A 22911-nucleotide genomic window follows, 5' to 3' on the forward strand; every position below is an offset into this window, starting at 1 on the left:
AAATAAATCATTTGCAAGAAAAGAACTGAAATAAATTTTCATACAATTATGTTTAATTTTTATTTCTTTGAAAATGAAATTATTTTCTAAATAAAAAAAGAATTGAATTTTTTTATTTCAAACATGAAAATTGAGAAAAAAAAATAATTAAATTAAATTCTTGTAAAATTTTAAATTTCATACAAAGGGGATAATTAACTAAAAAGAAATCAATATATTGAATTCTTGTAAAATTTTAATTTTCAAACAAGGGATAATAAAACACAAACAATAAAATCAAGTGCTGCTACAAAGTTGTATATTGTTATACATGGAACATAGTTGAAATTTATTGCATACCTTAAAAATGGTTGTGAATTTACTAAGAGTACGACTTGGAATGTATAAATCTTCAAAGGTTATTTTATTTTGAGTTGACAACAAACAAAAAATATAGCAGGAGAATGACAAAACAAAATTATAAGAAGGCAGAGACTCACTAATTTAGCTACGAGCTGCTCAACAGATTCTTTCACGGTGATGGTAATTTTCATTAACAAATCTCTCCATCAAGGATTCTCCTCCCTCAATGCAGCAAAACCAAAATGTATCCGAAAACATTCACAATTTCAAGGCCTAAACTTGACTATGTCAAACTTAAAACAGTTTTTCCAGTCATTACAGGGGCCTCCCTCAACTGTCAACTTGTTCTCTCTCTTTTCATTGCCATGGAGCTTGTGTTGCAAGGAAATCGCTTCACGTCTAAGAAAAAAAAAAGGAAAAAAATATATGCCTTCATTCAACTAGTAACCTCAACAATCTCACCGTCACTGTCACTGTAATCTGCCCAGCACTTGCTTGGTTTCTCCTCAATCAATATGCTGTTGCACGTTTCTTTTGCCATAGCATTATCACCAGTCAAAGGGGCTATATTTGTAGGCTTTTCTTCACTTTCAGGATGTGCATTTTCATCTGGTTCATGACATTTTTGCTCACTTGGCTGGTTTTCTGTCAAGGAATTTTCAGCACTAGTTTCTCCTGCAGCTTCACCTTTGTTTTCAGCACCTAAGTCGATGGGAACCAATGTGGTTGTTTCTACTGAACTGACTGGAGATGCTGGAAAGCCATTTTGCACCGCTGGAATACCATTCAATGATGCTAGAAATCCATTTGGTGACACTGGAATACTTGTTGGAGACATGGAGAAACCATTTGGAGACACTGGCATACCATTTGGGGTAGCCAAGTAACCATTTGGTGACACAGGATAGCCATTGGGAACCCAAGGTTGGCCTGGCACAAATTCAGCAGCATGAGGGTTCATTATTCTAGGAGGGCTGAAGTGATTCCCATCCCCATTATGTTCACCACTGTGGAAGGTAGGTTTGTTACGTGGAACCCGATTCCCAGATCTATTATAGCCACCAGATAGCCTTGGACCATAGGGAACCCTAGCTGTCGCTGACTGGTGAGGTGATCTGCGGACAGGATTAACTGTAAGCATTGGAGGAATATTCAACGGTGGAGGAAGAATTCCTCCATGATCTTGGAACCCTGGAACAGTAACTGAGCCAAAAACTGGAACTGTGGATGGATTAAATGGCGGTGCAGCTGCAGAAAGTTTCTTTGTTGTCTCCTTTCCAGTTTCTGCTTCATCTTGTTTTTCTACTTCAGTTGTCAATGCCTTATCACTCGTGTCCCTAGATAGATCCTGAGAATTCTCATCTATTAGTTTTTCACTTGGAACTGAAGTATCTTTTTCTACCAACAAAGCTGCATTTTCAGATAACACAGGTAGAGGTTCTGGATCAGGGGAAACTGATGGGCAAAGGTCTAAATCTCTTGTTTCCAACGCATCACTTTTAGAAGAAGAGGCATTTGAATCTTTGGAAGTGTCTAAATTCTCATTTCTCAGAACTGCAACATTTGTAACTTCAGCATCAGCAGTTTTATTTTCAAATATCACAGCTTCTTTATCTACGTGATCATCATGCACACATTTTGTTCCTTCCAGTGGTTCCATCATCTCTGAATTCCCTATTTCTGTTTCTGGCTCTCCATTGATGGGATCTTTTCTTTCCTCAGAGCCAAGTGGTTTTCTCTCTCCTTCAGGGTTCTCTACTTTTTCTTCCTCTACGTCTTTCAACTCAGTCACTCCACCAATATTGACCTCTGATGCAGCTGCCTTATGGCTTAACTGAGGACTTGGTTCTATAGGAAGATTTTCTTTTGGCAGCTGTTCTGCAACTGCCTTCACAATTGTACCAGGAGGAGCTACAGCAACTTCTTTGTAGGAGAAGAGTCTTCCAGCTGCCTGAACACTTACAGGACTTGCCACTGAAACTGATTTGGAAATTTGATCAGTTGAAGCAGGAGTAGCTGGGGCTGATTTAGGGTCAATTGATTTCTCTATTCCACCACATGCAGCACCAGAATTATTTTTCTTTGGACTGAAGCTAGCACTTTTAACAAACTTTTTAGGAACAGGAATACTGGGTCCAGTAAAAGCAGCAGAATCATTTGGGCTTGTCCTTGGGGATGTAAAATTGGTGGGCTTTCCTCGGAATTTTGATGACTGGGACACATTCATAAAGTTAGTATTTAGTTTAGCTAGGCTTGGCCTCCTTGTACCAGAAGATTTCCGACTTGTAGGTGAACGGCCTTTAGGTACAGCTTCTTGCCATCCTTCATTTGACTCATCCTCCTGTATTTTATCATCACTCATATTAATTATTGACTGATCTGGGAGACTTGAATCAGTACTCTCATTCCTAATTTCTGCAAACTGAACCTCAGATTTGTTTTCCTTATCACTTGAATTCTCCAAAACAGGATAGATTGGTGAGAAAGTTTCATCTTTCTGAGATTCATCTAAGACTGTTTCCCAGTTTTGACCTGGTTTGCCTTTAACCTGTGTGATGAAATTTTAGGTAGAAGAATATGTTAAAACAAGTAACGTGAGAGAATAGATCCAACTAAAGAAATTTATCACCTTTGAACGAGCTTTCTTTTGAGCTTCTCTTGCTTTCATATCTGCATCTGGCGTTATATAATCCAAAAGGTCTGATACACTGATCCAAAATGAGAAAATATTACATTTAGTTGTGGAAAGACTATCAAATTCATCTGCCCACTCTAATCAGGTAGGAGGTTTGGGTAGCAGTGGTTTTGATTCCACAAGCAGATAACATCATTTCCAGAAGCCAAAAACAACAAAAAGAGAGAAACCCACTAAAAGCTCTTCTTAGAAAACCATTTGAATTATAAAAAATACAAGTATAAGATTATATTTGATATCAATGGCCACTTTTAGACTTGAACAAAAATTATCATGCCAATCATATAAACTCTGCCTAATTTTTTAAATAAGCAATAATACTAACTACAGATAAGAAACAGTAGGAACCTATAAATACAAATAGATGCTCATTTAATTTTCCCAGCCGATAGCATAATGTCTGGTATTCTTATTCACATAAAGGAAATCAAAAACAAAATAAAATAATATAAATAAATAAATCCCCTTTTAAACTTATAATTATTACCTTAAATGACCTTTACTGGATATTGAGGCATCTGGCTTTGGGGTTCCATTGCGTGAAGCTTCTTGTTGCTCCAGAGCCTTGGACTCAAAATACTCAAGCCATGCAGCTGCATCCTGCAAAAGCCATCATATATAGATTTAAGGAAGAAGAATAACTAGATAACCGACATTTGAGATTGAACATTAAATTTGATACTACCTGTGTGCGTAGATCTTCAGACCCAAGTTTCGCTTGCAGTATCTGCAGTGTAGTTTGTTCATGCTGAACGCTCAAGGAGTAAGCTTCCATCAAAGATAGAGCAATTGCTATAGCATGGTAGCTGGCAGCAGTCTGAAAATATCAGAAACATGTCAGGACATGAAAGAATACAAATTATTACCCACCCAAGACAATGAACATGAATGACACAAGGTCCAAGTAGTTTGCTTCAAGAAGCAGAATTATTATATTCAATCTACAATCTAATCACTCTCTCTTTTTTTTTTTTGGCTCCTCATACTATTTAACTTTTTCGAATAAGCATTTGCGCTTTATAGTAAATGATTCATAACTATCCCACTGCCCTTTTGGTACCTCATCTCATCATTCTCTTTCATCAAACCTCAAAAGCTGTGCATAAAGCGACGTCAAAGTATTTTATCAATAACAGTACTGCTCTTTATCAAAAGTCTGGCCCAAACGTTTTTCATTTTAGATTTAATTTGTTTCACATTTTGAAGGCAGTCTATAAAGCAGGGAAGAAAATCAGAACTAACAACACATCATTAAATGGTATTAAATATTTCCTTGAGCAAATCATGAGATTGTATCAGAACAAGAAGCCAAATATTTAAGTCAAACTACAAGCTGAAAACCAGCAATGCTTAGCCTCCATGGCATGTTTCTAACTATTGAAGAGCAGCACCACAGTTTCAGATAGCATAATGGGACAGAAAAGGGGCCTGCCTTATAAGCTAATAGGGCAGGCAAAACTATTAGTGCACTGATAGTTACGTAAAGGATCTTTTGATCAATAAATTTTTTTTCTTTTATAGTTTTTCAGTGTTTCTACCTCACACTCATCCATGGTTTTAATGGAAAAATCTCAAAATAACCTACCTATGAAATTCTTCTTTTGTGAGTGTGTGTGTGTGTATGTGAGAGAGAGAGAGAGAGAGAGAGAGAGAGAGAGAGAGAGCTAGCCTGTATATGATCAGCACCAAGTAGTCGCTGATTACACTTCAGAGCCTCATGGAGGTACCTAAGAGCGAGATGGACATTCCCCAATCCTTCTTCCATCATTGCTACATTGATATATGTGGCAGCCGTATTTGGATGAGATGGCCCACATGTTAAATGCAAAAGATACAATGCACGGTTGACATACCTAGAACAGCAAAAGGGTAATCACTATGGCATTCTGCTTATGAGGTTTAAGGAAACACATTCACTCTCGAATGAATGATACTTTGCTTAACACAACTTAATAAAATTGAGAAATTTTCAGGTGAAACTGTCTGTTGATTTTAATTCTCCATGATGGATAAGGTTCAGTTCTTTGTTTTCCATTTTGAACTTCCCCTGATCACTGCTAAGTCAGACCTGAAATCCAATAAGCTAAGAACCTCATCTAAAGTTTAAATTACAATTAGCTAATTAGCACCATATTGTAAACTGCTAGAATAAGAAGGCCTATGAGACGGAGGACTATCCCATTTTATAGCTTAAGAATGGACTTAAAAAGAATTAAACATTTGTCAAATAATACTCTACAGTAGGCCCACTGCTCAGAAAGAAATTATTTCAATAGATCAGATATTATGTTGAATCTAACCCATGGAGGACAATTACAATTCTACCATTGGAGAAAATATTGTACTCTTCTATCACCAGTACACCACCGCCACAACAACAACAACCACAATAATAATGAATTAAAGACCCAACATTAAGCCAAAAGCAAAGACATACATAAAAAAATATATTCCATCACAATCATTTTCTCCTTGGTGGTTATAAGATCACATAGAAAGCAAATTGACGCCATATTTTTGTACAATCTCAGTGGTACTCAAAATATTAAGGAAAAATTACCATTTAGCCCCCTATATTTTACTTTCATTAAACTATTTAGTCCTATGTCAAGTTTTTGTTATTCATACTATTCATACTACTATTTAGTCCCTATATTTTAGTGAAACTAATTAGTTGGTCTATATTTTTTCAAAAATACAATATTTTTGAAAAATATAATCTTCGATAAAAATAGAAATTTTGTTATGTGAAAACTAAATTTGAATTTATATATATTTTTTAATTTTCAATTCCCTGGACATCATTTTTATGTTTTTTCTACTAGAAAATAATTTTCCTAGATTACTTATAAGTTTAAGGAAATTGAATAACTTTTTTTGTATAGACAATTTGTCCCAGTTTTATCAATAGATGAAAATAAAGAGAGAATGAGGGAGAGAAGGGTATAGGTATAATAGAGAAAAAACATGAAAAGAGAAAAATAAGGGTAGATAAGAGAGAACTAGGAGAGAGAGAATTAGGATAATTTAGGTATTAAAAATAATTATAAGACCAAATAGTTAACGGAGTTAAATAACATGGACTAACTAATATGTTTTTCCAAAATATAGGAACTAATGTATTTTTCTAAAATATAGGGACTAACTAATTATTTTCATTAAAATAGAGGGATCAAATAGTAGTTTGGCTATTATTGACTAACGGAAAAATTGACAGATGGACTAAACAGTTTAACGGAAGCAAAATATAAGGACTAAATCGTATATTTTTCAAAATATAGGGACCAAGTAATTAGTTTAGCTAAAATACATGGACTAAATAGTAATTACCCAAATATTAATGCCCAAGTATTTCCCTTCCTTTTCCAGCTAGGGTGGGAAAAAAAAATACCTTGAAAGATTGATTTGAAAAAAAAGATGATTAATTGAACCAATGAAGTGTGTGAGCAAAATTTTTAATGTCAATTTCTTATACATGTTTAATGTAATATTTCAAAATGCTATGCATATAATTTAGAAAATTACTATATAGAGATAATGAAAATATACTTTTTTAATATTTTACTCCAAAATAATAGTAATAAATATTAAACAAAAAGAATAAATTACTAAAAATCCATCGACTTTTACCATGATATACACAAGGTGTTGTATTATAAACAAACCTTAGGCAGTGGTGGATCTAGAAAAAAAACTTTTATGGGGTCAACATATAAAAAGTAAATTATAAAATACTAATAAAAATATAAAAAATATAATACCAATATCTTATAACTGGACTGATTAGATCTAATACCCTAAAAAGTATGAAGGATTACCTCATTATTAATCAACTATCAATTGATTACATGTGCACTTATGCAATTTTGTCTTGATAAAATACTATTATTCCCTTATTTAGTTTTAAATTTTACAAAAAATTGCATACGTCAAACTGAAAGGGGGTTTTAGCAATTTACAGTTAAAGAAGGACTTTTGCTAGAAGAGGACCATTATTATAAGTGTTGTGGATGAAATTTAAATTTAAATTTGGCTCATTAACCAAAGAAAACTGGGTAACCAATGGACCTAAGTGATAAAATACAATGTAAGTGATTAATCAATGTCAATAGTTTAATTCAAAAAAAAAAAAAAGAAAAAAAAAGCACACATCTCATTTCCGGCTTAAGTTTTTAAAGAAATGTTCAGTCTCAAAGCTTATGAACCGAGGAGATTAGGAAATAGCTAGTCTCGAAAATGTGTTACTTTAGAGTATGAAAACCAATCAGTGGAGGAAATTTGACTATATATGCAAATTAAAGAATCACAAACTAGAAAGCCACAAAAGATAGAGAAGGAACACCAGCATGGGATCAAAATAATCTAGAAAAAACCTTTCAGATTAGAAATAAAGCATACTTCAAGGCTAATTCTGTATGTTGAAGACGATAGTAGAAGACAGCTAGATCTCCATAACTTTTCATTGTATCAGGATGATCAAGTCCAAGTTCTCTCTCATTGATATCCAATGCTTTTTGCTGATAAATGGTTGCCTACATAAAGTGAATGAAGTTAGTGTACTGAGAAACAACTTTTAATAATTCATGTCAAATATAAAACATGACAATATCTGGCTGACACTTTTGAATCTTTTAATGTAATACTTCAAATTAAGTAAATTTAATCTCTATTTGTAAGAAGTTGCCTTTGATTTATAAACTTATACCTCACGTGAAAACTGCTTCTTGTCCTTGATTGCACTTAAAATTTTTTTTTATTTTAACTTTAATATAAAGAGGAAAAAAAGCAAGAAATCTTCAAGTATCTTATTTAAAAGAAGAAGAGGAAGAAACATGCTGCACTAAGGGGAAACATATACACATAGATAAAGTATACAACATGCATAAAGTTGTGGCGGGTAATTAATTCTTAAGGACAGTAAAGAAATTGGTTGTCTAATTGCGAAAGGAAAGTAAACTCAGGCAAAGCATATAGCCATACATAAATAGATAAAGTAGACAATATGCATAAAGTTGTGGCATGTAATTAATTCAAAGGATAGTAAAGCAATTGGCCTTAAGATTGCTAAAGGAGACTAAAACACAATGGGAGGATTTTCTCCCCTATCTGATTACAGTTCACTGTTCACCACAAAAGTAAAAAGTAGCTATAGGAAAAATATGGTAATGCATACAAGTATTGATATTAGACTACAACATAAAGGAACTTAGAATTCTGAAAAAAAAAATTTCTCATCCCAATGAAAGCAGAGCTGTTATTTTTTAGGTGGTTATGTTAGTAATATGGCTGATGTATTTTATAGTGGTTCACCTTATCAAGACATACATGATGTGCCTAAGATTAACACAAGCTCAAAATATGCTAGTAAATTGTCATGAGTAGAATGACAATCTAATCCTTTTACATTAAACAATGATTTATTTATATTATAAGTCACAGTTGCTCCCACATCTTCTGAAGCCAAACTCAGCAGGTTTAAATGAAGCCAGGCATCAGTGATCAGGCAACTGCAATATCCAACCATCTGCAATAAGCTTTCCCCATTCCTTCTAATTTCTGCTCTTCATTAGTTATTTGACTATCATCCTGAATCCATTTTTATGCAAATCAGCAATAAATATCCTTGCTATGAACAAACATCCCAGCAACAAGATATTCTTCTTCAATGGATTAGAAAATTAGCAAAATTTGAGTCATTGTTAGATATATCATCATAATTTCTGCTCTTCAAAATATACAAACATAATAAAGGGCAAAGACAAACCTGATTAAAATCTCCAGTGTGGTAGAGCACTACAGCCAGTAGACTATAAGCTCCTGCTGTCATTCGATGATAAGGGCCACAGACTGACACAAGTTTTGACAGTGCCTTCAAAATTCAATGTGAAATTTATTCTGATTACTGGTTTCAAACATTGGTAAAAAATAAAAATAAAAAAAATGACAACATAAAAAGAGAGGCGGGTGCCCATACCTTAGTGCCATAATTAACAGCATCCTCCAATTTACCTTTATCCAAGGAAGTTTTAGAAGATTCCAACAATGTGCGTCCATCTGCAGATGAACATGCAACATGCTGTAGGAAAGAAGTAACACTGTCAAAGCACCAAACATATTACAATAGAACAAAATTCCACTTCTAACTTGAATTATCAGCATCACACCTTATAAACAGGGACCATGCTTATGATATCTGACTTCTTAAAGGGGGATGCAGTGTCCATATCATAATCCCTGGGAAGGAGCTCAAGTCCAACCTGAGAAAAAATGACTTTGTTATAAAATTATAATGGAGTGAAATGGTCCTAAAGCATCCCATGCAGTGGAAAGAAGGACATCAAACCTTGTGGGACAGCCCACGAAGAATTGCAAACTTTCTTAGATACTCGCAGCTTTCATGCTTCCACTTCCATCCGAACCTTTTCAAAAGGAAAGTTTCCACCCACTTCCACTTAAGTTTATCATCATTTACAATATCTGTATGCTCATTTTCAGATGAAGGTGTTCCTAATAATGTATTTAGACATGAAGCAATTGATGCAGCCAAGTCAGCAGCACTATTAACAGCAGCTACAACAGCTTGTAATATGTGTTTGTAGGCTCGAACAATCATTTCATGTATACAGAGTGATTGCACGTGAGGAAGTTTGTCTGCAAGTTCAACCTAGAATGACAGGAGGAGAAAAGATTAAGATTCAGAATCCTCAATCCAGCTATTTAGATAAGTCCACTCTGATAGAGCACTTCAAGTGTGATATATGTTTAGTTGGTGACAAGAATTACTACAGTGTGTAAAACTTTCATGAAATGATATACACCAATATTGAAAGAAAAAAGCATATTAATTTTGCAGAGAAACAGCAAAGGACTATGAATCTTAGATATGGATTTCTAACCAAGCCAATGAACTCTTTCATACAACTAGAATTGTTCCAAACCTTTACAAATGCATTTGAACCTTTGTCATCCAAACCTTTTCCTCCCCTTCATTTTATATCAAAGCACCAAAAAGAAATACTAAATTAATATGTTATTCTATGCAATGGCATTAAAAATTCAGTAAAGTTTGGCATCAAAAATTTAGCAAAGTTTAGAGATCATAAGAAAATAGGCATGATGGAGAATTTACCACGCGCCCTAAAGAACACATCTGCAAACCCCTGGTATGCATAAAATCTGTCAAAGTTCTTCCATCAACTGGTGAAAGTTCAAGGGAGCCAAAATCTGCCACCTGAAATGTTGAAAAAATGAATGAGACATACTGAGTCCAGAAGGTCTTATTAGTCCCAAAAAAATGTTGATTGTGGAGCAACTAACCAATTTGGGAAGAGCTGTATCATCATAGTATTTATGTGCCATTTCAATTAATTCACCAGGTGACTGCAAAATCAAAACAACCAAACAAATATGAATCTGAAAATGATAACAGGATATCTGTGCATGTGGGAGCATGTGTATAAAACATGCAAAAACGGACATGCTCACGACTCTGCGATTCTTAAATCATCTCTTGAAGAGCCAAGTTCACTACATGAATCTTAAAGAATTCATAGAAAAAAAATAAGTAGACAGACATTCTCAGAAAAAGAAGAATACCTTGAGGTGAAGACCAGTTTCTGATTCTTTAAGGCGCAAATATGCATCTTCATGGAGCAGTTTTTTCCACATGGTTTCCATTTCCAGTTCTTTTTTCTCCAATTCTTTCTGATTACTGCCATCCAATTTCTTGTTCATGTCAAGATTACCCACAGAAACATCTTTTCCCTCTTCAATTTTGCTGCTTCTGACATCTATTTTTTTCTTTATTTCCTTAAGCAATGCACCTTGCTTTCCAAGTCCCTTCACAGCAGGCTCAGGCTTAGCTTCTTCAGTTTTCTTAGACTCAGTTTTCCCCGAAGCCTGATTTTGCAAATGTTGAACCCAACATGCTCCTAGCTCCCATCTGATAGACTTGGTTTGCTTATTTGTTTCTTCCTGTAACTTCAGCAGACTATCTTCTAGTACTTTCCTCACCAAAGACCTAGCAGATCGTAAACACTCAGAATCTCCAGTCTGCACTCGCTGGACTGTACTAGATGACTGAGGAGTAGATAACTTGTGCAATAGCATTCTCAAGCTGCAAGGTAATTTGAAGAAAATGACAATTAACAACTCATTACACACTTATGAGTTCATACATTATAAGCCGAAAATGACAATTAACAACTCATGACACACTTATGAGTTCATACATTATAAGCCAAAACGACAAGTAACAATTCATGATGCTCTTATGATGTAATGCATTATAAGCCACAAAGGCTAATATTTCTTAGAATAGTGTGTCTGCATAGCATGTTTTTGTGTGCAACTGCAAGCATACATGTGTATCAAGGAACAGCGGAAAAAAAAAAAAAAAAAAAAAAAAAAAAAAAAGAGGATTACATAAATATTCTAAAGGGAACAAAGCAAACAAATTATCAGCCTAATAGATGAACCTATTAACATTCAAGGCATTGGCGCCTCCTTCAGGCTGGTCTTCAATGTCAACGTCCTGGGGAATAGAATTCCCCTCCCAATTGACCTCATCTGAAACTTTAACAACGGCTGTGTAGCCACAATGTCTGATAACCACAACACCTAAGGTAGAAGTATCCTACAAGAATAAAAGGTGACTTCAGCAATTCACAAAACCTGCTTCAGTCAAAATAATAAGCATAAACAACAATTATTTTACTGACATGAACAGTTGCACTTTCATCAGCAGTTATGCCTTTAAGTAAATTTCTCTGGGCAAGCTCTTCCTGCGACATTCCAAGAACCCTACTCCCATCATTTTTACAATCCGACTTGTTACTTGCCTCAGGAACATCTCTTGCCACCTTAATAATCAAATCTCCCACTTTTTCCTCATGCAAAACTGAATGGTTGGTATCATTTAAAGAGTACTGATTGTTGTCAATAATACGTGTGATTGCTGCAACAGCTTTGAAAACAGAGACATCGACAAATAAACTGTGAAGCAGAAAGGCTTTCCTATCTCGTATTTGCCTCTCCTCTGCTGTTTTACAAGGCATTGCTGCCAGAATTGCAAACTCCTTCGCCCATGGCCTGTGGTCATGTGTGCTATCTCTTCCTTGTCCACCTCCATTCCCTCCCCAGTTCTCATCCTCAACAGGAAGGGGAGCGAAAACAAATGGATTATCAGCAACAACTGGAGGAACAACCCATGTGTTTGCCCGAAAACCATAGGGAAGATTGCCAAACTGAAATAAAAGAACATTAAATCACAAACACTTCTCAAATTGACATCTAACATAGAGAAAGAGACTAGGGGGAACCTACTTTATTGTGCTCTGTGAAAGCTTTCATGAGAGCCTTATAAGCCTGCAATTAAATATCATACCTTGATAAATGCCAGACAATTATTCCATAAACAAATTTAAGCCCACATTCATTGAAGCAATAAAGACCAAAAAAAGTAAAGCAGTAAAAATTATTATTGGCAATAAGGAGATGGAAAGAAAAGAGAAAAGTGATATAAGTGTGGAATTGGATTAGAACTTACAGCATCAAAGACTCTGCTAATCTGCTGGAGTAGAGTAACCAAAGATTGACAGATAAGAAGACGTTTTCCAGCAGGGTAAAACCCTTTCCGCGAAGCTACAATTGTCATCGGCTTCCCACTGCAAACCCTTACCTACATTTCACAATTTTTTTACTCTCAAATAATCTAATCAATCTATAATCAACCAATAACCAACTTCATTCAAAATCGAAACACAAATCTGACATCTATCTGGAAGAAATCGTCTTCCGTTTTATCATCAGGGAAAGGACGCGTGGATCTCCTAATGTCTGCAAATTTGAACCCAAAACTCACAACTAGTTAACAAAATAAAATTATTATAATAATATTGCAATTTTACTCGAAAAAGAAGCAAATTGAAAACTGACATTGGACTGGCGGGGTGAGGTGTGAAAACGAAAAGAAATCGTAGAACTGCCCGAGCCGCGGCGGTGGACACATTGAAACCACCGTGTCCCCCTTCTCCTCCACGTCCTTAGAGCTATCCGTCCCAATCTTGCAGTCAGCACCATCGATTTTCTTATCTCCTCCTCCTCCTTTCGACTTTGGATTGGCATCGCCTCCGTTGTCCGAAGAACCAGAACTCTGAGTCGGTTCGGCTTCGGTCAAACCGGTGTCCTTCGGACCGGACTCCTTCGAATTGATTCGAGCGGCCGGTTTGGACGACGACTGGCCGAACGAGGTGGTGCAGGCAACGATGTCGAGGAGTCGCCGGACGTGAGCTACGGCTTGCAAATCCGTGTAGTCCTCTGTAACCGAAAATTTGAATTCTCGTTACTTCTTGCATTCTTTGGTTATTTTTTTATTCGCTTTATTTATATTTTATTATTATTAATTATAATTATTTATAAAAATAAGTTTCATTTTATTAAAAATAAAACATTTTCAATAAAGTAAAAATATAACATTTTCTTGTATTTTAATTTTATATAATTATATTTCATATAATTGTTAATAAAATAAATTTTATTTTATAAAAAATAAAATTAAGATAAAAACTCTAAAATCACAAAAAAAAAAGGAAGTGTGTGGCGGTGATTGGGGTGTAGTCTGGTGGGTAATTGATGATAGATTCTTAGCCGTTGGATTTGTAGAATACCTTCAACGATAGTGAGGTGGCAGGGTTTGAGAGAGACGATGTCGACAGAATCCTTGAGTCTGGGTCCTCGTGCCTGTGTATGTCTTTGCAGTTAGTTACCGGAGGATTATCCTCCATTTACTAAATGATCATTAACGAGCCAAAACTTATTAATAATATCAGCTTATTATTTCCCACTAAAAAAATCAGTTTATTTTACAGTAATTAATATAATCTAATGATAATTATATATAATTCAATAATGAGAGATTCAGAATGAATTATTTCCATAATTGTCACTGACTAGTGTATTCTAACTTTTCAATAAAAAAAATAGAATTCTTTCCTTTCCACATTTATAATAAAAAATTATATTTTTTATTATGTTTTTTAATTTTTATTTTAAACAAATAATTTTTAATTGAAATAAGTAATTTTTATTTTAAAAACTGATATAAAAAAGAATTTTTTAAAAAATTATATATTGATAAATATTATAGCTTTTTTTTTAATGAAAAAAATAAAAAAAGAAGAGAAAGAAGAAGAAAAAAGAAATACGGAAATTGATGTACATGGTACTGGCTTGTACTAACAGCAAACTTTTTGTGGATGTGTAGTATTGTACAATAAATACAATCCTGGCAAAAATTCAATTCTATAGTTAAGTGAAATCTTGATATTGTCACAGAATCTGATTTAAACTCATTTATACTGTAATCATTTTTATTATATATAAAATTTGAAATAATTTGGTTTAAAATGATTAAAAATTAAAATTTTAATTAAGTAAAAATCAATCTAAAGAGCCATGTAACTCAATCTAAAATAAAACAGTTTGAGTTGGCTTGATCAATTAGATAAATAAAATTAATTTTTCAAAGAATATTAAATTTATAATTTGGAATGATTCATAATCTGTAAATTGATATGAATGTAATCTGAAATTCTTTTGGTATAGAAAATTAATTGATTATCTAAATTTATTCATAACATAAAATTACGTAACCTGGTTTTGTTTTATAAAAAAAAAATAAAGATGATTCACAATTTAAGACTGTATTTATTTTAAAAAAATAATTTATATATGAAACACAATTTTTATAAAAAAAATATATTTTTTATGAAAGTATTTTTTATTATTATTTAATTGTAATATTAAATTAATAATATGTATTTATTTATAGGCTATGTTGAGATATAATTGAACCCAAAACATTAATGGGGAAATATTTTTTTAAAAAAAAATATTTTATATTTTCATAAAAAAATTTTAAATGATTTTATTATTTTAAAATTTTTATAAATTAAAATAAAATTTTTTCCCCGATATATCCCACCAAAAGAACACTAGTTGGGAGTGTGGGAGCATTTATTTAGCAATCGTAAACATAGGGTAGAGGCAACGATTTAAAAGTACAAATTGAAAAAAAAAAAAAAAAAAAAAAAAAAAAAGGCATACCTCGTGTGATAGAGAGAAGTTGGTCAAATGGCATGTCTCGACATGGACACCTAAAAGCTTTCTCACATCTAAGATCCTGTCCGTTGAGATACCCTTCAAACATACATACATACATACATAATTATAAAAAAATTAATAATTACAAAAAAATAATAATAAATAAATAAAAATCCCACTTGTAAATTACATTATGAACATATAGAACACTAATATACCTTGAGGGTGACTTGCGAGTCATCTGGTGTTTCCACTGTAATTTCAATAACGGCAGGCAAAACTGTCCATGGACGTTTCACATTGTATTACAAATATTGAACGACAATATCACCAAGAACAAGAACATTAAGAAGAAGATGAGCAGAGACCTTTGTCCTCCTTCTTCTTTTTATCTCCTTTGGCTTTATGTGGTTTTGCCTTACCCGTTTTAGGAGCCATATTGTGCCTCAAAAATCTGAGTGAATATATTGCTAATTAACAAGTACGTAATTAAATAAATTTTCCTTTCACTTGATGATAAAAACTATATCAACCCAATTGAATTTGTAGACTAAATTCTTCTACGCATGCAAAATTCTTCATAAATTTATTTTCTCTTTCCACTATTCATAGTTCAATAATTCTGCTCTTGCGAACAATAAAAAAAATTAAAATAAACTAAAAAAAAAACTCAATCCCAGCAGCAAGAACTCATCAGATAGTTTCAAATACAAGAAAAAGAACTCCATGAAATGAAATAATGCAAACCCAAGAAAAGAAAAAAGAAAAAGGAAATAGATAGAGGGCAAGAAAGTAGTTTTACATAGTGAGAAAATGAGAGAGGGAAGTGAGCAGAAGTGATGATATGGTAGAGCTGAATAAAAGTGCAAGAGTGAAAGGAAACTGGAGACAGATTTGAAGAGATTATGAGAGAAAGAAAGAGAAAGAACTTAATTCTTGAGAAGATGATATAGAGAGAAAGACAGAGATAGAAGGAGGTGGATAGGATAAGGTAACCCAAGACCTCTCCTCTATACAAGTACACAGAATATAAGGTTAGCAAGCAATTTCAGGCCTCTCATTTTTCTTCCTTTTATTTATTTATTTTTTTCTCTCCCTCAGAACACCTCATCACTTCTCTCTCTTGCCCTTTTGCCCATCTTTCTAGACTTGGAAATTGAAAGTTTGTCATTATAGAGATTAAAACAACTGAACTCGTATTATTATTTATCTATCTCTGTGGATTTTACTTGGCTCTTAGCTGATATTTTCCTAGCTTATGAATGTGTGCTAAGTGTCCCAACCACCTTATTTTTATTTATATAATTTTTTTTAAATAACATTACAAGAATTAAATAATTTATTCATAAAACTGGTAAAATTAAAAAAAAAAAGCTATACTTTTAAGTTTTTTTTTTTTTAATTAGGTATTATTATATACATTTCGAGTACTAGCGATATACATGAAAGCAGAGGCTATTAACAAGTACGATAATTAGTTAGTTTTCTCTTTCCTTTTTTTTAAGAAAATAAAATATAGATGTTTTATTAAATGCAGTGAAAAATACAAATTTTAAATACAAAATTTCATACTAATATAATATTATATAAGAAAATTTGAAACGAAACACTTATATAAAATATAATAGTAATTATTTTGATTTGAAGTAATTAATCGTGTTGACAGTGTAGGAAACGTTAATTTGAAAGTTAATTTGAAATTATGTAAGTGTGCATTTATGCATATGAGATGTACAACTTATATAAAAGATTCAACAAGTAATAATTATGATTCAAAATAAGATATAGATAAAATTAAAGGTTGTTACAAGTGATTACAAATAGTTGGAGAGATGTATCCTTAATAGCCCCCTCAAGTTGTTGGCTCATCTTAACAAAAAAATTAAATATAAAAATATATTTATAAGACAAATTACTAAAAAAAATTATCATATATATATTATAAGAAAAAAATTATTAAAAATTAATACTACAAATAATTTACTAACAAAAAATATATTTATATAAAAATTTTTATATTATGCAAAAGAAAAATAAATTAAATGAAAAAGATGAGAAAGAAAAAGATGATGAAGAAGAGAATATACGAGGAAGAAAAAAATAAAGAAGAAAATAGATGAGAAAAATATGATGAAGAAAGTAGATAAGAAAGAAAAAATAATGAAGAAAATATGTTAGAACAGAAAAGATGATAAATAAAAAAGATGAGAATGTAAAAGAAGATGAAGAAAATAAGAGAAAAAAAAATGAGTAGTTAGGAAAGAAAATGAGTAGTAGTTTATATAAGCGAATCAGCAACCGATTGTCAGTTGCTATTTTCTTTTAAAAATTGGGTGGAAATTTTTAAAGGAAAATTTTGCAACCGATTCGCAATTGGTTGCAAAATCGGATACTAATATTAATCAATTTTAATCAATTGCAGAAATCTGTTACTATTAGCAATTAATTTGTAAATTGGTTGCAAATCAAAATAAAAAAAAAATGAGTGGAAATTTTTTGAGGGGAAAATCGGTTGCTAATAGCAATCGATTTTAATTGATTTTAAAAATCGGTTGTTATTAGCAACCGATTTGCAAGTCGATTGCAAATAAAAAAAAATTTGGGAGAGAGTTTTTGAAGAAAAAAAATAGGTTGTTATTAGCAACTGATTTTAATCGGTTATAAAAATCGATTGCTATTAACAACTGATTCACAAATATGTTGCAAATAAAAAAAAATTGATGGAAATTTTTGGGAGAAAAAATTGATTGTTGTTATCAATTGATTCACAAATCAGTTGCAAATCAAAAAAAAAAAAAAAAGGTAGAAATTTTTGGGAGAAAAAATTTAACAATCGATTTACAATTGGTTATAATAATCGGCTGCTATTAGTAATCGATAAGAAATTGGTAGCAAACAACAACCAATAATCGATTGCTAATTTTTATAACAAATTATAAACCAATTGCTAAATCTAGAGCCAATTAAAATAATTCTTTAATTTAGCAACTGATTTCCTAAATTAGTTGCTGTTAGCAATAGATTTTAGCAATCGATTTTAAAATTGATTACTAATTATATATTTAAAGTTTTTATAATATCGATTAACAATTAATTATAAATCGGTTGCTAATAAAAACCAATTTAGCAACCGATTCTTGAATTGATTGTTAAATTTTTTTTAAATTAATTATTTTACTAAAAAAAATAAAAATCATAAATCAATTATAAAATTGATTGCTAATAGCAACCGATTTCATTCAATTATAATAATCGGTTGCCAAACCTTTTTTTTTAGTGGCCTATCTCCTGATGATAAGAACAGAAACAGTCTATTAACAGGGATCGTTGATAGTAATTAGCATTCTGGTTTTATTCATATTTCTAGCATATTTGCTTGCGAGCAGGGACATTGATCTTGCTACTGTTTTTTCATTATTTGTAGCTGAGTCTATTTTTATTTTTTTTTTCTTATTATTGAACGAATCTGAAATTCCTTGATTTAATTATTGCACAGCTATTGGAATAAAGAAATTTTTCTTATTCTTCATTTTCTGATTCTTGATGTAAATTCCTAACTCTATCACTCCTCGATCCCATGAGTTCGGTTGTTTTATTGTAAAAGACGGCTATGGTTTGGAAATTAAGAAAATCAATTCCTCATGCGCTGGGTATAGTAGAAATAGTAATTGAAAACTTTATATTTGAATACATATAATAAATAAATTTATTGCTTATAAATATATATCATAGTTATTTCAACTATTATCTAAAATATTTTAACAATTAAATATTACTTTTTATGCTTATAAAATATTTTAATGTATAAAAAATTAATTTAGAAAAAACTATCCTTTTATTTATAAATTTTAATAAGAATAGCCTATTCATGAATTCAACCGGATCCAACATGATACAAATATAAAATATAATAATTTTTATAAAATAAAATTTAATTTAATAGTAAAATTAATGAGTTTTTATCTTAATATTACACTCCCGCAGTAATTTAGTGGTTAACTTGATAAAATGACATTATTTCACTTCATTTCAACTCCTCACATCAGATGACTAAATATTATCTCGACTCAGAAGTGTAATGAAAAAAATGATAAAATATTTAATGATTCGTTTCATTGAGTGTCATTTTAGGTACAATAATAAATTTTTTTTATAAGATTCAATTAAATTATGAACGTTAATCAGTGATTTCTAGCTTTGGATATAAAGAAATTACAATGCCATACTTAGAGAGTCCTATTTTTTTAAGGTAAAAAGAAAAAAAAAACTTAGTATTACATAGTTGTTTATAGATTTATGAAGTCCCGAGTCCCTATATATATATATATATATATATATATATATATATATATATATATATAGTCTCAAGTCCCAATTTCATTGTATAAGAAAAACCCAATAGGCTTCTACCAAGGGGCTCGGCAATTTATTTCAAGAGGTGATCCTGTTGTAATATATTATTGAATTTCAAAGCAGACAAACTTACCATCTAAACAATTTCAAACCTCTTCTTCCCTTGAGATGGAAAATACAAGAAAAAAACATAAAGGAATAACAAGAAAAGCAGCAACCTTTAGCAAGTCCTCAGTCTCCTTTGAGATCACTCCAATCCTTGACCAATCTCCACTATACCTAAACATTCAATTAATGCTTGTATATTTGAGACTTCACAGAGAGAGAGAGAGAGAGAGAGAGAGAGAGAGAGGTACACACACGCAAGCAAAATTAAAAAAAAAAAAATAAAGCTTACCCAGCGTCAATGAAGCCTAATCCAGACACAGCAATTGCTGATTGAGCCAAAAATTTACTAGAAAGTCTGAGTGGAAAAATGGGTTCTTGTTGGGTTGTCGAATTCTGAGAGAAATCCCTCTTCTTAGCTAAAGTGGTAGCATTTCTTCTGCAATTTTTGTTTGGACGATAGAGATTAGGAGAAGAAAGATTGTTAAAGAAAAAGCTTCTTTCTATGGCTACCATTTTCTTTCAGTTATCTCTGGGCCTCTTGTGAACTTTTGGGTTTGACCATCTTATCCTTATCCTTTATTGCATCTGAAAAGGGAGCTAAGGTCACACCACCAACCAATCGAATGGAAAGCCTTTTCTTCTTTTTTTTTTTTTTAAACAAATTAACTAAACATTAAGTCTCTTCCAAAATTAAGCCTATTTGATTTAACCGACGCATATACTTCATAGTTATTACGGTTAGTTGGTGATTGACGATGAATAATATTGACAACGGATAATATTAAGTGTTTAATAAAATTATATTTAATTATTATTATTATTTATATATAAAATATTAATAAAAATATATATAATATATTTATTTTATTATTAAGATAAATATAATATTATTAAATTTATTATATCACATAATTTATTTTATTTTTAAAATAAATATATAATTATTAATATAAAGTGTTCACAATAAATATGTGTGTACGCTGGGCAATTTTAGTGAATAAAGGTTATTTTTATTAAATAATGAAAAAGTTAAATTATTGTTCATCAATAACAGCTGCAGCTAAGGGAAGTTGCCTATCGATTATCAATCATGTATTTTTAATTTTATCAAATATATTGATTCAGATGTTTGAATGTCCATTAACTATCATTTGCATCAATAGTTGAACTAAATACCCAATGTGATTATTATTATTATTTTTTAAATGATTTAATACTTTTTTAAATAAAAATAATTAATAGTTACTTAAATGTGTTACTGTAAAAAAATTAACAAATTAATTTTTGATGCTGTTTCATCTTTTTCGATTTGAATTTTTCTGTATAACAATTAAGTGTGAGTTTATCACCTTTTTATGAGTTATTTAACGAAAAGATTACCTCTTATTATAATTTACTAGTTATTAGTGGATCTAAAACGTTTTTTATGAGATTATATATATATATATATATATATATATATATATATATATATATATATTCAAACATTCCGGCTATTATAATTCTTAATTTATCTTTTTTTTTAATAGATAAAACACATGCACCAATGAATTAATGACAAGAAGAGACCGTTATTAAAACTTCTTATTCAAATGACTACAAAAATTATTCCGAAAATACATTTTGTAATGCATATAAATTCAGAAAAGTTAATTACTATTACTGCATAAGAAAGCAAAGATAAAGGTAATATTTTTCTTTTATTGGACAAAATAGTCTAACATATTAATTTAATAAATTCTAAAATTTTTTTTATGAATTTTCAATTATTTTTTAATTATTTATATATAATTGTAACGCTTATGCTCCAATCACTAGAGAAATTATTCGCTTTGGTCCGCCACATCCTGAGCCTCACGGTTTTGTCCCATAGGTAGAATGGAGAACTTTTCAGCAGGTCATCTATCTTAAGATTTCTCTCAAGCGAGCACGCTTAATCCCGGAATTCTTCCAACTCTCCAGGCCATTCTACCAAAATGCGCCTCTAGTGATTAGTTTCCCCCATTTCAATGTATGATTCGGTTCATTCTTGTCCTCCATTCAATCAAGGTCTCAAGCGAGGCACCGCCTCCAACCGTAGATTATTTCCCCTTGGCGCAGAGGACATTACAAGCCCACTAGCTTCTGCCTGGTTCGTCCTCGAACCACATATCTACTAGAGGGAGTCCGGCTCTGATACCATCTCTACTCAGGTCCTAAGCCTATGTGCCATTTTCCACCATCCTTTTTGTTCGTCATGCCTATTTGAACCATTAGGTTTATTTTTATTTAACTTACTACTTATTAATTCATTTCTTTGCCTGATAGAACAGTTCAGGACACCATTGCACATCATATAACTTTTGCTTGCTCTGGTTGCATTCCTCAACTAACTTTCTTCATACTATTATAAACTTAAATGGATCTTATCCCAGTACTACCTATTCCCTCTTAGGAATAGGAATAGATAGAGTTTGACCCATATCCTGCAACTCTAAACTCTATGGTTTGGCTCCTAACACTACTCCAATTTGACCTGCTTTGAGTTTCGCACTTCTAGATTTTATACCGTGATAATTATTCTCCCTAGTGTCGCTCTTTATTCTTACTTTTCTGTTTACCTCCTTTACCTTTCCTAGGACTGCATTTGCCTTCTTTAAATCCTGACTCTATTTTTTCTAATCTTATCATAGTATGGACTTTTCAATTTATTTCTTAACCAACTCGTTTACCTCACCCATAACTCAACTTTGGCTACTTTATTTTTTTAGTCTTATTCTCTTTCTTGACCCGATTGTCGTGTCATAAACTTATACCTTTTTACCATCTCTAATAAGTCATCTACACTTCAATGTTACTCTGAATCGGTCATCTAACCACTCTAGCCAGATCTTTTATTAACATTTGTGTCATTTCTCTATTACATTTAAACCAATTATTCAAATTTTCATTTTTATATTGCCTTTTATCTACTGAGATATTCTATGACTTATTTTTACTTATTTACAATCATTGTCCTCTAATTACTTAACTACAAACTACCCTTTAGTACCTCAAAGTGAGAATTTACAAGATCCCCTCCTTCCCTTATTACTCAAAAGCTTTACATCCATCAAAATCTGATCCCTTATGATCCTTACAATGAAAATTGTACTCTCCCTAAAGGGGTACCTGAGCCATTATTTCCTATCACACTACAGTCCCATTTGGGACATCATTCCTCAGATAATTATATTAGTGGTACTCTTCTGTCTCTCCTGAGAAGACATTACAATACTCTTACAGCATAACTGACTGCAAGAGAGGTACTATATCTACCGCATTACCACAAC

General features: G+C 31.8%; 2 protein-coding genes across 3 annotated transcripts; both read right to left on the reverse strand.

The window, feature by feature from the left end:
• Nucleotides 1-380: 380 nt before the first annotated feature.
• Nucleotides 381-16151, reverse strand: LOC110645168 (protein REDUCED CHLOROPLAST COVERAGE 2). 2 transcript variants are annotated; one of them, XM_021798225.2, is made up of 24 exons: nt 15942-16151; nt 15508-15593; nt 15358-15419; nt 15143-15235; nt 13705-13777; nt 12974-13354; nt 12810-12874; nt 12585-12716; nt 12362-12403; nt 11758-12282; nt 11515-11672; nt 10634-11153; nt 10355-10417; nt 10167-10268; nt 9381-9701; nt 9202-9294; nt 9012-9113; nt 8802-8906; nt 7436-7569; nt 4707-4890; nt 3723-3854; nt 3525-3637; nt 2972-3050; nt 381-2890 (listed from the first exon to the last, which is right to left on the reverse strand). In XM_021798225.2, exons 2-24 carry the CDS (start codon nt 15575-15577, stop codon nt 779-781), a joined length of 5661 nt encoding a protein of 1886 aa, XP_021653917.2. In that variant the 5' UTR covers nt 15578-15593; nt 15942-16151; the 3' UTR covers nt 381-778. The 2 variants fall into 2 exon arrangements, with proteins under 2 accessions (XP_021653917.2, XP_021653923.2); XM_021798231.2 differs by lacking the exon at nt 13705-13777 and having other exon boundaries at nt 15508-16151.
• Nucleotides 16152-19540: 3389 nt separating this feature from the next.
• Nucleotides 19541-20175, reverse strand: LOC110644830 (uncharacterized). The gene is made up of 2 exons (XM_021797790.2): nt 19890-20175; nt 19541-19771 (listed from the first exon to the last, which is right to left on the reverse strand). Exons 1-2 carry the CDS (start codon nt 20111-20113, stop codon nt 19639-19641), a joined length of 357 nt encoding a protein of 118 aa, XP_021653482.2. The 5' UTR covers nt 20114-20175; the 3' UTR covers nt 19541-19638.
• Between the last annotated feature and the right edge of the window lie 2736 nt (nt 20176-22911).

Source organism: Hevea brasiliensis, chromosome 13, assembly GCF_030052815.1.
Source record: "Hevea brasiliensis isolate MT/VB/25A 57/8 chromosome 13, ASM3005281v1, whole genome shotgun sequence".
NCBI lineage: Eukaryota > Viridiplantae > Streptophyta > Magnoliopsida > Malpighiales > Euphorbiaceae > Hevea > Hevea brasiliensis.

Bases quoted from the DNA above. Each gene is read 5' to 3' on its own strand.
- LOC110645168 (XM_021798225.2), bottom strand. From the start codon at position 15,577: ATGGCTCCTAAAACGGGTAAGGCAAAACCACATAAAGCCAAAGGAGAT. The intron at 13,355-13,704 runs GTATTCTACAAA...TTTCGGTTACAG, and splicing joins CCACCTCACTATCGTTGAAG to AGGACTACACGGATTTGCAA. The intron at 8,907-9,011 runs GTATGGGCACCC...TGAATTTTGAAG, and splicing joins CTGTTAATTATGGCACTAAG to GCACTGTCAAAACTTGTGTC.
- LOC110644830 (XM_021797790.2), bottom strand. From the start codon at position 20,113: ATGGTAGCCATAGAAAGAAGCTTTTTCTTTAACAATCTTTCTTCTCCT. The intron at 19,772-19,889 runs GTAAGCTTTATT...TTGAATGTTTAG, and splicing joins TTAGGCTTCATTGACGCTGG to GTATAGTGGAGATTGGTCAA.